Source organism: Myzus persicae, unplaced genomic scaffold, assembly GCF_001856785.1.
Source record: "Myzus persicae strain clone G006 unplaced genomic scaffold, MPER_G0061.0, whole genome shotgun sequence".
Classification (NCBI taxonomy): Eukaryota; Metazoa; Arthropoda; class Insecta; order Hemiptera; family Aphididae; genus Myzus; species Myzus persicae.
The window spans coordinates 98,466-112,027 of NW_019104214.1; the positions used below are offsets into that span (position 1 = coordinate 98,466).

A 13,562-nucleotide genomic window follows, 5' to 3' on the forward strand; every position below is an offset into this window, starting at 1 on the left:
AATTATAATCTTATTACTGAAACTGAAAAAAATAAAAATAAATACTATAGTACCTACTGACTATACTGTGTCGATACTCGGTAGTACAAAATTATAAAGGTTATAATTTGTATAATGTATAAAGTCTAATTTGTGGCAATATAATATTCAAGTGTGGCTATGTTGTTGTATGCGCTCTACCGTAGATTGCAGTCATAACGAGACGTTTGTCGTATGCACTCTATACCATATGTGATTCATATCTTTACAGTTTATTATATAATCTAAAATAAGCTGAAAATCTTAATGTCGACAATGATTTGGACTCGGAAAGTGCTTATCCTCTAGAAAATGGAGCAAGAAACTATGGAAGACGGCTTGATGGACCATGGATAATAGGGTTGTGTGACAATAACGAAGGAAGGTATTTAGTTGTCATCCAGACACAACGAAAAGAAAGGTTATTGCAATAAGCAATACATTTTGATGGTTGGTCAGGGTATAATGGACTTTCGGACCATGTGTACAACCACTATGTCGTAAATCATAGTGAAAATTTCATGGATCCAATTTCAAAAGCACATACCCAAAGGATTGAAAGTTTGTGGAGACTTCTGAGGCTAAAAATTGAGAAAAATATGTGTGGTACAACTCCAGATTTGCTTTCAAGGTATTATATTATAATATAATAATAATATAATTACAAACCTATTTGTAATATAATAAATATTACAGGTATCTTATTGAAACTTGGTGAAGAGGTGTTAATAAAAGTGACACAATTAACTCGTTTTTTAGGGACATGGCACAAATTTTTATTTTTATTTAAATTTTTTATATGTATAATTAATAATTACACAAATGACGAGACGACGACGAACGTTGATAATATTATGAAATAATAATTTGTTATTGCAATACCTTATATATTACTTACTACTTATGAAAATTTTTGTTTGTCATTTAACCACTTTTACCTTATACCCACTTATAACTTATTACAAGAATAAATTGTCTAAGATCTTAATATAGTCTTAGAGTAACGAGGTAAAGCGCAATCAAACAGTAGACTAGTAGAGTGCATACTGCATACTGCAATAATGCAATCGCAATGCTGCCGGTAGAGCGCATACTACAAGATATCCTCAAGTCTAAAAAAACCAGTGGCGGATCCAGAAATTTATCAAGGTGGGGGATAATTAAAATGTATCCAACAGATAATATTCATACTTAAAATAATAACATACTTTTTAATATCACTATTCTTTTGACTTTTGAGTATTGGGTACATAATTATAGTTAAAACGAAATGTAACGCTGAATATAACTAATATTACAAGTCATAATGTAATAAATTTGAATATAATAAGCCTCAAGGAGGGGAGGGGGTATATAACCCCCCCGGATCTGCCACTGAATAAAACAAAAAATATGCTCTGCATAAGATCCTGAAAATATAGCACCTTTTTATTTTAACATTGGAAATATCCAGGGAGAATTAAGAATTTAAATTTATACAAAATTCAAAAATACTTAATGAAAATTGGCAAGTCCCTTTAGTCATCTTAAAATGCATAGGTACATTCGTGCTTTTTTTCTTATACCAAAAATAAACTTTGTCCAATATAAATCATATTATTATAATTCTCTAATAGGGTTTTTGATTTTATGTGTGTTAACCCTAATAAATAGGCAATCGAAAACGACATTTTCCAAACGCTATTAAATACGGTGTGAAATTGTTTAACTTAATTCAAGTACCTAACCACCAGTTATATAGCAGTATAACAATAACATATTTTTATATTAAAACCTACCTACGGGCTATTTTCAATATTTTAACAATATTCAGGCAATAGTTTAGACTGAGGCAAACAATTCGAACGACTTATATTTGCAGTTTTGTATTCAGTCAATACTTAATCATAATAAAATAGTAAATATTAATACACAGCGTCACAGCAGCAGCTGCAGTACAGTAAAGTTATGAAGAGAAAAAAAAACGAAATCATTTCAAATTCGTATTGCCGCCCCCTACGAGCGTATGAGTAACCATTACTACGGTCGTAGTTGCGTTACAGAAAGCGTCGTCTCCCCCACAAACAAAAACATATATCAGCCGTAATCATAGATAATAAATACATATAATATATATTATCTATGAGTATTTACCGCCTTTTTACCGCACAGTGTTTATCTTTATCGTTTATTGACCGTGACCAGTGACCACGGCTATAGAGTAATATTACTGTATGGACCTAACGTACATATTAATATATTATGAATAGTCCACAGATATATAAACAATAAACATACAGTATGCTTATATATATTCTGCGGAATAGACAATAGTACCGGTCGGCTAACCTTAAAGTCTGCAGCACAAACATCATATATTAAAAATAGTACAACTAGTGAGAGGATGTCTTCACTGTTTTCAGTTTACATTCATCTTCAATCGTTTAAATCAAGGCGAGATTGCTTCTCAATTTTTGGCTATTGCCTCTCGTTGAGTGTTCGTGTTTTATTCATTCTGTTTTTTTTTTTTACACTCATTATTGGTGTAGTTCTGGTAAAGTATTGCCCGTAATCCCTATTACAAATAATTATTTCTGTCATTGTATCCCTCGTGTGTTTTTGTAGGGTAATATACATAATATTAAACATAATATTTTATTTTGTCATGGTATCCAAAATCCACCAACCGCCATTTACATCCAAGTCAACATGCATCGTCGAATCACCACGACCGTTATATTCGGTTATTCGCGTTTCCCTAGCGACTTAACCATACGGACAATAATATTAACTTCACATAAGTGTTATGTTTTTAGTTACAATAATACGACATACGCGAATGCGACTCGCTCTTCAATTTAAGTCATGGTTTCTGGTGATTCTGCATTCACGTCCGTCTAACCAGTGTAACTATCGTTTCCGTATGACAACACAGAACACGTCGAATTGTGTCGCTTCTTTTGTCGTTCAGCTTTGACGACGATGAAGCGAATCTAGTTATCATAATATTATCAAGCTTTTGTTCCCATTAGTTTTCCCTTAGCGAATCAACGCCCTAACGGTAGCACCCTGGTGTAAATATGAATTACCTATAATAAATATTTGATTATTGCCCTTTAATATATTTTACTCTCCTAGTTTAGGGTGGTCAGTTGAACCGTGTCCAAGTCCAAGTGGTTCATCGTTCATTAGTATCAAATGAAGTGTTAGCTCGTGAATGGTGCTATCCACATTCGCCTGTGCCGGGTTCATCCAGGATTAATTGTCAAATTTATTTTGTAATTTTTTGGACCTCGTCATGTCCACGTGAGTTTTTTTTGTACTTTATTTGAATTAAACAATCTATACAAGTTATGTTTAATAATCTATAAGTGTTAACCATGATGATTGAGCCAGAAGATATGGTGGAGAAGCCGCTCACTGGCAACACTCCTCGTCAGTGACGGACACATGAGTGAAAATATTTGTGTCTCAGTCACAATTTTAATGTAATTCATCAATTTTATGTTATTAAGTGATTAACGTACTGGTCAACTGCAAATATATCGTAGACCGTAATGGTAGGTACCTAGAAATTGAGTAAATGTATTGTTTCAATTATAAACAATTGCAAGTATGTGTATTGTGAACCTACTATACTCTATCCCACTAGAGAATAGGCTGTGCGCTGACCAAAACCTATCGTTGTGCACCATCTAACTTCAAACTTTGTGGAAGGTGAAAACCATATGGTATATGGTCCAAATAGTCCATTCTCTCGTGGGACAGAGTATAGTGGTTGAGATAGTGGTTTGGTTGAAAAGGATTTGGAACAGTTTTCTACTTACAATCTCTGTTGGTAGTAATATTGATCGTCTAGGTATATTCTTCCAACTTGCCCCAATTCTCTGTATACTTTATGGTTACCAACCAGTTTTCCCAAGCTTGACACCATAAATCTAAATTGGTTGGTTAACCACCAATATTCAGTTCTAACACATAATTCAGATTAGAGATTCTGTTTGATGGTTAGGTCATCACATTTTGTTAACCAGTATTATCTTAAATCATGGTTATAAGTGATAACTGATAAGTAAACGAGTAAGTACGTCAAATCCAAGGTTAATAGAATATACAGGTTGCCTCAAAGTCATGTAAACAAAACGTTTCCCCCCCGTACCGTTCCTCGTCTACTGACATCATTGCCGGAACAATCGACTGCCATAGTGCTGTACAATGTGTCATTTACTTATTTTCAACAGTATAATAATAATAATTAATAAAATCATTTTTTACATACTTTCTTTTGTTTTTGATAACTTAATTATTAATGAATTATTCATTGGATTTACCAGCTATTTAATTATATAATAAATAATAATTATCAAATATAATACAATTATTTTTAATACAGTGTACTCTCAGTAACCGGCCCGCTGGGCGAAAAATATTCGACTTATTAAAAACGTTGAGTTATCAAAATCTTAATTTGGTAATTTTATTTGTTCGAGATGTCGAGAATTTCTAGTTATCAAGGTTCAAGTTACCTATTGAGAGTACACTGTATATATCACAAATAGCTCCTACTATTTAACTATCAGCTATGTTCAGCATGCAATAGGTATATCATTTGGTAGTAAAATAATATGGTAAAAATACTTACAGAAGTTAGTAAAACTACAAAAAGTTCAAACATATGTCGTAGGTATCTAAAAAATAAAATAAAATTTAACAAAACTAAAATTTGATAAAAACGATTGATCTATTTTTTCTTTCAACAAATATTAATTTGAAGATAGAAAAATCAACTTTCTAAAAAATATTTTACACTTATCTTGCATAATAATAATACATTATACCAATTGTAATTGACCAATAAATTAAAATGTTGTGCAGGTACAATAAGAAAACTATCAATAAATAAATAAAGACTACAACTAAGAAACCAATCTGCAAGTTGTGTACTTACATTTTTAATATTCTTTCATATGAATACAAATATTATAATATAATATAATATATAATTCATAAATAAAACTTGTACATTTCAGTAATTAATTAAGTCATAATTCTTTGTAACTTTTGTAGCTTTAGTAATTGAGATTTTGCTTTCCTTTTCGCTATTAAAGTCTTCTGATATATAGCGGTTAATTTTTTTTTGACAACATTCTAATGTAGATAGACATATAATATAAATACAAATAAAAAAGTACATGCAATAACATTCAAAATATATTAACAAAAAGTTGGTTATGTTAGGTTATAATGATTAATATAAACTTAATAATATACTTAATAATATGCTAATATGTCCTGATTTTAACTGTATTGTTAATTATTTGTTGTAACACTTAAACAAATTGTAATGTATTTAGACAAAGTAAAAAATAAAAACAAGTATGTTTTCAATTTGATAAATGCAGTATTGTGATTAGTTATAATTGTGATGAATGAATAAAATAATTTGAACCTCTGGCATGGCATAGCGTTCTGTAAGTTCATACATTTAAAAATTGTATACTCTGTTATTGAATCACTGTTGTGAGTACTGACGTTACAATTGTTAACTCAAAGCTCCGGTGTTAATTTTGGATAGCATGGCAGGTTAAATACTTCAAAGGCCATCTGGCGTTGCTGTTAAACTGCTCCTCCGTTACTTGTTCTTGCATGGGCGACTACTCAGGAATTGAAGTGATATTGCACACAAGGAAAGAAAAATTATATTTTAATCATTACAAATTACATACACTTTATTAACATAGCAGTAATGATCTAATATATTACAAATGTCTTGAATGTTATAAATAATTAGTATGCAAATATAGTTAAAATGGATATAATCGTCCAATTAGTATCAGGTAGTTTATGTATCAAATGAATTCTTAAATTATATTTAACATGATTTTTTTATTATAATCTTAGATTTTCATATAAAACCTTACATAACCACTGTGAAAGTATCTGTTTCTAGAAATTATTTGTCTGAAAATTGGTGGGCTAAGTAATGGGTCAGTAGACCAGTAGTCTTTCATATCAAGTTTTTTATTTCTTGACATCAATATAGTAGTTGCTAAAAATGTATATATCTCACCAATATTTGTATCCTTCTAAGCATTTACTCTAGATTGATGTGAGATTTTATTGAATTGTTTATATTGTTCAGCATACCTATTTGTCTCAAATACTACTTTGCCAAGTAAAAATTCAAAAACAAATGCTTCAAAAAACTCTAGTTTACTTGAGTCGCTATGCAAACCAAATTCATGTTTTTGAACTCCACACTAAAAAAAAAAAAGCATTATAACAATTGTAAGTAATGTGATCCATTTATAATAGATTAGTTCATTATCATACATAATGCCAACAGGCTACCAGTATTTACCTTGGATGAGTCAAAATAATTCTTTTGACCTAAAGTTCCATTTAAAATTTGGTGTCTGTAATGGTATTTTTTTTACTCGCTTAACTAGTGCTATTGTATGTTGGACTATTGGAAAATGATCAGGATACGGCGGGTCTGTAACTACCAGCTCAGTCACCTCAATATCTGTTACACATTTTTGATATATAAATACATAGTTCAAAATAAAATACAAGTAAATACATAACAGTTTTAGTTTGCTTTTACAACAACTAAAGTATCAAATTATATAGTAATACATAAGAATCATGTATATATACAATATGAATCGCTAAATGCAGAAAGGACACATGTCCAAGTTTTAAAATTTTTCAGGAAACAAAAAACTTAATATTTTTGAAAAAAACTGAATTACAAATTGTATGTTATAGAATAATATAGTTTAAGACATGGTATACATGTTTCTACAATCACTTAAAGAAATATAATTAAACTGTAGGTATCTGAAGGACTTTAAGGTTGTGGACATGTGCCGTTTATGCTTCAAATTAGGTACCATTTATATTTCGAAAACAACCGTTTTCGTATAAATAAGTAGCTTTAATATGCATAAATATTAAAATGACATGATTAAATAATATGCAGTAGATTATATACTAATAATGAGTCACAAATATTTGATTTTTTTTTGATAATTAGAAATGAAATTATATAAATATCTTATGTTCTATTTTGCCTTCCTTGAGGTGTCTCAGTTTGTAACGAAAAAATATAATTCCAAAATGATTGCAATGCTGCCTCTGGAATATATTTCTCTAGTTGCTTCAAATCTTTCGTTTTTCTTTCAAGAATTGGTAAGCTTGAAGTATAAACTAGTGTTTTTGGGAGTTGTATGGGCATTGCATTGTTTTTTCTCAATTTGAAATGGTTTGATATTATTCCGTCAATAAATTCACTTTCCTTAATTATTCCACATTTTTCCGATACACATTCAAAATAATGGTACTTAGAAATTAAAAATTTTTCTATTGTACGACGTTGTTTCAATGTTTTATTACGGCTTAAACATTCTAATGCGTTAGTATTTTTAAAATAAAATTGTGGAAACCACATTTGATAGTCATAAATCATACTTTTATCAACTAGAAACACTGAAAATTTTTCTGGATTTCTTGATGATTTTAAAATAAGTTCTATATAGTCTTCTAAGGTGTATAGACGATTCACTCTGTTCAGTTGTTTTTTTATCAATGCAAAGTCACGATCACACGGCAAAAACGAGTGTCCTCTTTGTGGAAAAAAAACCTGAACTTTTTTGAATTTTTTAATTTCAACTAGAGCCATAATCATTCTGAGTAATGCGTGGTTTTTGTTTTGCCCAGCACAATTGTCACAAAACAAATGCAATTCCTCAACATTGTTAGCAACAACAAAATGTTGCTCGGGTCAGGACTTAGGTAACCTCATAGGCGTAGGGTGATCAAATATATCGGGGGGGCTGCAAAAATAATAATACTTAATAAGAAAAAAAAAAACACTAAACTAAATGAAAATAAGACATTTATTTGTTTTCAACTATAATTCCAAGCGTCTATTAGTTTTTGAATAGATATTTAATATATCATTAGAATCAATATTATTTGAAATATCTCTTTCAATATTTAGTATTGCCAGTGAGGAAAAACGGTCTTGAGTCATAGTTGACCGTATATATGTATTGATACGTCTCATTGTCGAAAATGACCTCTCACATGATGCTGAAGAAATTGGTAAGGTCAGAGCTAAATTTAAAAGTTTATATACATTAGGAAAAGTTGAAATAGTTATATTTTTTTTGAATAAGTTTATTTGATTATTTTGTTCAGGTCCCAGTTCAGGTTTATTATTATAGTTTTGAATACAGTTTTTGGCAACCATCATTTCAGCTTGAAGTGAATTCAAATCAACTTTCAGTAAATCCTATATTAATTAGAACACATTATTAATACAACTTTAAGTAATAAGACAGTTAGTTAGTACTTTCATGCTTCAGTTATGGGTTACATTAGTTTTTTAAGTTTTCACTTAAGTTGATTTATTTATTTAAATTTAACATACCTTATATTGTTGAATAAAAAATGAACTTTTTTCATAGTCCAGATTGAAAAAGTGATCAATAGAAATTGCCAAATTCAAACTCTCCGCAGAAAATCTTGTCTTCAGATTATTTACAACCTCGTCTATTATTGGATAGTAAGCATGTACTTTCCAGTAATCAATTAAATTAGTTTCATTATTAGAGTCCTCGTGTTCAGCTGCAGTTTTTGTAGTTACAACAAAATTTTTCAGAAATTCAGGCTCTGTTCTTTTCCGTTTAGATACTATTAATAATGAAAATATGATATATGTTATAATCAATTAATAACCTTACTAAAATTAAACTATTTATTACTTTTATTGGGGACTTCTAATTCTATATTATGTTGTTGAGCAAATGTTACTATAGTTTCCCAAATTGTCATATATATTTTACTCTGATTTCGACTATCTTCAAAAGTTTTTATGACTGCATTTATTAAACTGGCTGCTTGACCAAGGGTCCCACTGTCGTTTTGTAATTGTTTGCTAAGAATATTGATAATATTTAAAACATAGCTAATAAAATGAAGGTGTATAATAAATGATCCTTTTTGCACACATGAAAGAATACCTAAAAAAAATAATAAATAATTGTTGTTTTATTTTTAACTAGTTTTTCATATTATATTGCTATATCTTAAATAACTTTTTACAAACCAATCGCTCTTGAGACATCTCTGTCGTTATTATCTTCAACTTCTTTATTTAAAATATTTATAATTGATTCAAAGTTGTCTATAACTGCCTTGCAGTTTTTATGGCGACAAACCCACCTAGTATCACTGATTTGTGAAAAAGTACATATTTTTATATTTAGAAGTTTTTGCATATCATGCAACTTTTTGTTCTTAGATGGCATTGAGAAATGCACTATTATATGGCCTCCAACATATTAAAAACCTGCTTTGAATACTTTAAAAAATACACATATTTTTATAAATTAACTGTTGATTTATTATAAAGATAATAGGTAAGTCACTAAGTTCAAAGTTGGAACTTACTTTAACATTCTTACACATATCAACTACAATCAAATTTAGTTTATGAGCCATACAATGAATGTAAGTTGCATATGGATAGTGTATTTTCATTTTAGTTTGAACGCCACCTTGTCTGCCTGACATAACATTGGCTCCATCATAGGACTGCCCGACAATAGGAACTTGGTCTAACTTACATAATTTAAAAAAATTGAGAATTGCATTTACTAGGGTCTCGGCATCTTGTTTTTCAGATACATTTAAGAAGCCAATAAACCGTTCATATACTTCAAAATGTTTGGTATATCGAATACACACTGACATTTGTTCTTGTTTGTGGCATCTAAAATATTATATTAAGTTATTTGAATAATTCAAATTGAATTACATTAATTTGAAAAGATAAAACTTCAGAAAATATACCTTGCTTCATCACACATAATAGAGTAAAAATCTGCACTTTTAACTTCGTTGATGATGTAGTCAAGAACATAATTTGAACAAATTTCAATAATAGTGTTTTGAGTTGTAGCACTTGTATAGTTTATAAATTTCTCATATTGGTTTTGGAAATCAGAGTTATGTTTAAAATATAATTTACAAGCTTCTTTAAAATTACCTAATAAAAAAATATAAATAAATAACAATGATTGAACGTTAATATGGGACAGAGTATTCATATTATTTAAAAATAAATCCAATCTAGTCCTATAATATATAACATTTAATTATACCTTGGTTTAGTGAGTTTTTGTCTTCTAGGTGACCCCTAAATGCTATACCTTGGCGACTCAAATACAAAATTATATCTATTATGCACTTAATATAATTCCGGTTCTTAACTATATCTTCACGATTAGCAATTGTCAATAAAGTGTGAACAGAACCTGTAATTTTAGACTTTTTATGGGCCGACCACTTGGCCATACAAGTCAAATGATAAGGAGAACTACTATGAACTTCCAATTTTGATTTACAATTTTTTCCTTTTCCCTTTGAACCACTTACCTATGATCGTAAGATAATTTTGTTAATAATACTAGTTTATATTTTAACATTTACAAAATAAAGGTAAAATATGTATTTATGTATAGTTATTAAACAAATTTTAAGTAATAATGGACTAAATAAATACATTTTATAAATATAAGCATTAAGCACTCACTTTTTTCCAATTATTAAATCCTTTGGTTATAAATATAACTTCTGATGTAACAGTACCAAAATTACGGCATACAAAGCAAAATATACTGTCTTTTAGAATGCTATATTCAAGCCACTCAAACTGATTATATCGCCTGCCGCAGCGAAAAAGGTCGTAACTCTATTTTCTCAAGTTTTCAGGAGGAGCAAAACTATAATGGTTATATAAATTATAATTCTGTTTTAATTTCTAAAATTTTAGTATGCATAATTTTATATCACCAATTAGCTGACTCTAAATATTATGTTATTGTTTTTTTTAAAATATCACATGATCGTGTTTTTTAACTAGATACGACCTTTAGAACGAAGTTGTACCTAGTCGTATCTATACTTACGACTTTTTTAGTTGGAAATTTATAAGACTTTATGGTCGTATCTATACTTACGACTTTTTTCTTTGGAACTTAATATGACTTTATAATTGTATCTATACTTACGACTTTTTTCGTTGGAAATTTATATGAATAATTTATGATAGTAATAATATTATAATTTTTTATATAATTATTTTATATTAAGTCATAACTTTTACTATTTCCTACATTATTTTAAAATTGAATTCAGGGGGACTATATCGCCCCCCCCCCCCAAAGACTTATGACCTGTCATAGGACTGTATACTACCATTGACTATAAATATTGTATTAAAACTGTACCTATTTTATAATCAATATACAATAATATCATTTTTTATTGTATTAGTGTTGACCGGGGTATTGACAATATTGTTTTATACAAAATAATATCAAACAATTTAGAAAAAACAAAACAATATGTCAATATATAACAATAAAAAGTTATAATAAATATAATCAGAAAAACTTAAAAAAACCTTTTTTTAAATATTTTACTATAAACTAAAGTATAAATATTAAATATTATTAAACAGTTAAGACTAGTAGTAGGTAGTCTTAATTGTTTATAAAAATAAAATAAAAGTAATAGCAGCATTATAATATTTATAATAACAACAAACATCATAACAATACAAAGTTATAATAAAATTAAAACAAAAAAACTTAAAAAACATTTTTTTCAAAATATACCTAATATAAACAAAAGTATAAAATATTATTAATCGTTTAATATTAATTAGTCATTTTTGTATACAGAATATTATCTTTATTTTGATGGAAGAGACTTATAAAAATCATGGTATGTGGATGGGATAAGCCCCATAGAACATAGTGATAGTAAATCTTTGTGTTTGGCTTTTTCAATTGGCAATTTGCCAGCATACACTTTTTCAGGTATACTATGATTTTGAAATCTTCCCCTTTGTTTTTGTTTTAAGAAATTTATCTTTATAAAGTCTGGAGAATTGAAATCATATTTAATGTTTAGTTCAAATGGAGTTTCAAATGACACTTTGATCTCTTTTATGTTATTCCACCTTATTAGGTCACCATCGCAGGTTGTTTTAAAATTAAATCTATTTTCTTCGACAAGAGGCTTAAAATCCAAGAACTCAGTATTGTCCATCTCAAATACTATATAAGGATTGCCTGTAACTTTAGCACACCTTACTAGAGTAATCCATTGGGCAGGAACATAAATCGATTTCCCTTTTTTTGAACGTTCAATACATGAGTGCATACTGTCACCTTCATTTTGAGTATGGCCTCTTTCTAAAAATTTATGACTAATTTTTATTTTAAGTGTAAAGGCCGCATACTCCCACATTGCATAAATAAAACGATTGCGATTCTGGCCACCACAGTTGTCTGAGTAAAAACAAAACTCTTTGAAACCCTTCTCCTTCATCATTTTTAAAAATTTTAATAAGCAAGTTCCAATTTCGTTGGAACCTCTTTTTGCATCTGATTCGTCCCACATATAACAGTAACCAACTTTGTTAACAATATCATACACCGTAAAATTGTAAACGGCAAACTTTCTTTTGTAATAAAAATTACTGGCCTCACCTTGTGGTGTGGTCAATACTTTTTCTAAGTCAAATACCGCAACACACAATTCTGGATCATTAGCTGCTCGCTTTTTATCTATAGTTTTATTATCTCTGGCTACATTTTTGTTTGTCAAATGTTCATTGTGGCTTGGTTGAAGTTTCAATTTTTCTTCCTCACTTGCAAGTTTAAATTCTTCACATTTGTCACATAAGTCTTTTTTTGGTCTAAAAAAACTTAAGTTAAAAGTATTAAATATGTCTGTATATTGCCTGACTGTAGCATTTTGAGCCTTGACACAAAGAGTTTTGTCTTTAACCCAATCTAAATAAAGTCGATGCATTTTTGCAATACTTAAGTCTGCTTCAAAATAATTCTTTTGAGATGTTGCTCTTCTATAATGTGATTCAACTGTTGGGAACATTGCAATATGTTCCTTAATGCAATCAATTACTGTTGCACTAATCACATGTGGTCGATTTGTATGCTTACCTCTCATGTCATGTTCTATTACAGGAGACCTATTCAGTTTTTTAGAAACAGTACTAATGATTTTTTCAGACACTGAAATAGTGTTTAAGAACATCACTTTACACACTTTTATTTCAACAAAGTTAATGGGTATATAATATTCTCTGGATAATGCTCTCCGTGAATTTGATGATGTGGTTGCTACTTTTTTTTCTTTTATCCTTACACACCTGGCTATAAAATCCCATTGACGGATATGATCTCCTAAACCCCAGTATTCATCAAATACAGTTTTTCTCATATTGTCACTAATTTTATCAAAGCATTTCATCTTGCACTTACAAGGTAGACCCATGATTTTTGCATTTTTATTTTTGCCTGATCTATTATTATGCTCCAACCCTAAATTTAGTTCATTTTTTGATTTAACATCCTTCCAGTTAGCAACATTTCTCAAGCGCTTCCTCTGAAGTTTTACACTGGGAGTCATAACACGTTTTATTCTTTTATTTGGAACATCCGCAACATTACTAGGGTTCTACC

General features: G+C 29.3%; 1 protein-coding gene and 1 long non-coding RNA gene across 2 annotated transcripts; both read right to left on the reverse strand.

Annotated features, from left to right (window-relative positions):
* Nucleotides 1–3,296: 3,296 nt before the first annotated feature.
* LOC111040109 lies at nt 3,297–4,260 on the reverse strand. The gene is made up of 2 exons (XR_002605173.1): nt 3,825–4,260; nt 3,297–3,565 (listed from the first exon to the last, which is right to left on the reverse strand). It is a non-coding gene; the product is annotated as an uncharacterized LOC111040109 (long non-coding RNA).
* Nucleotides 4,261–7,879: 3,619 nt separating this feature from the next.
* Nucleotides 7,880–8,731, reverse strand: LOC111040116. The gene is made up of 2 exons (XM_022323875.1): nt 8,435–8,731; nt 7,880–8,296 (listed from the first exon to the last, which is right to left on the reverse strand). Exon 2 carries the CDS (start codon nt 8,255–8,257, stop codon nt 7,913–7,915), a length of 345 nt encoding a protein of 114 aa, XP_022179567.1. The 5' UTR covers nt 8,258–8,296; nt 8,435–8,731; the 3' UTR covers nt 7,880–7,912.
* Between the last annotated feature and the right edge of the window lie 4,831 nt (nt 8,732–13,562).

Excerpts from the sequence above, each read along its gene's own strand:
- LOC111040116 (XM_022323875.1), bottom strand. The coding sequence starts at position 8,257 with ATGATGGTTGCCAAAAACTGTATTCAAAACTATAATAATAAACCTGAA.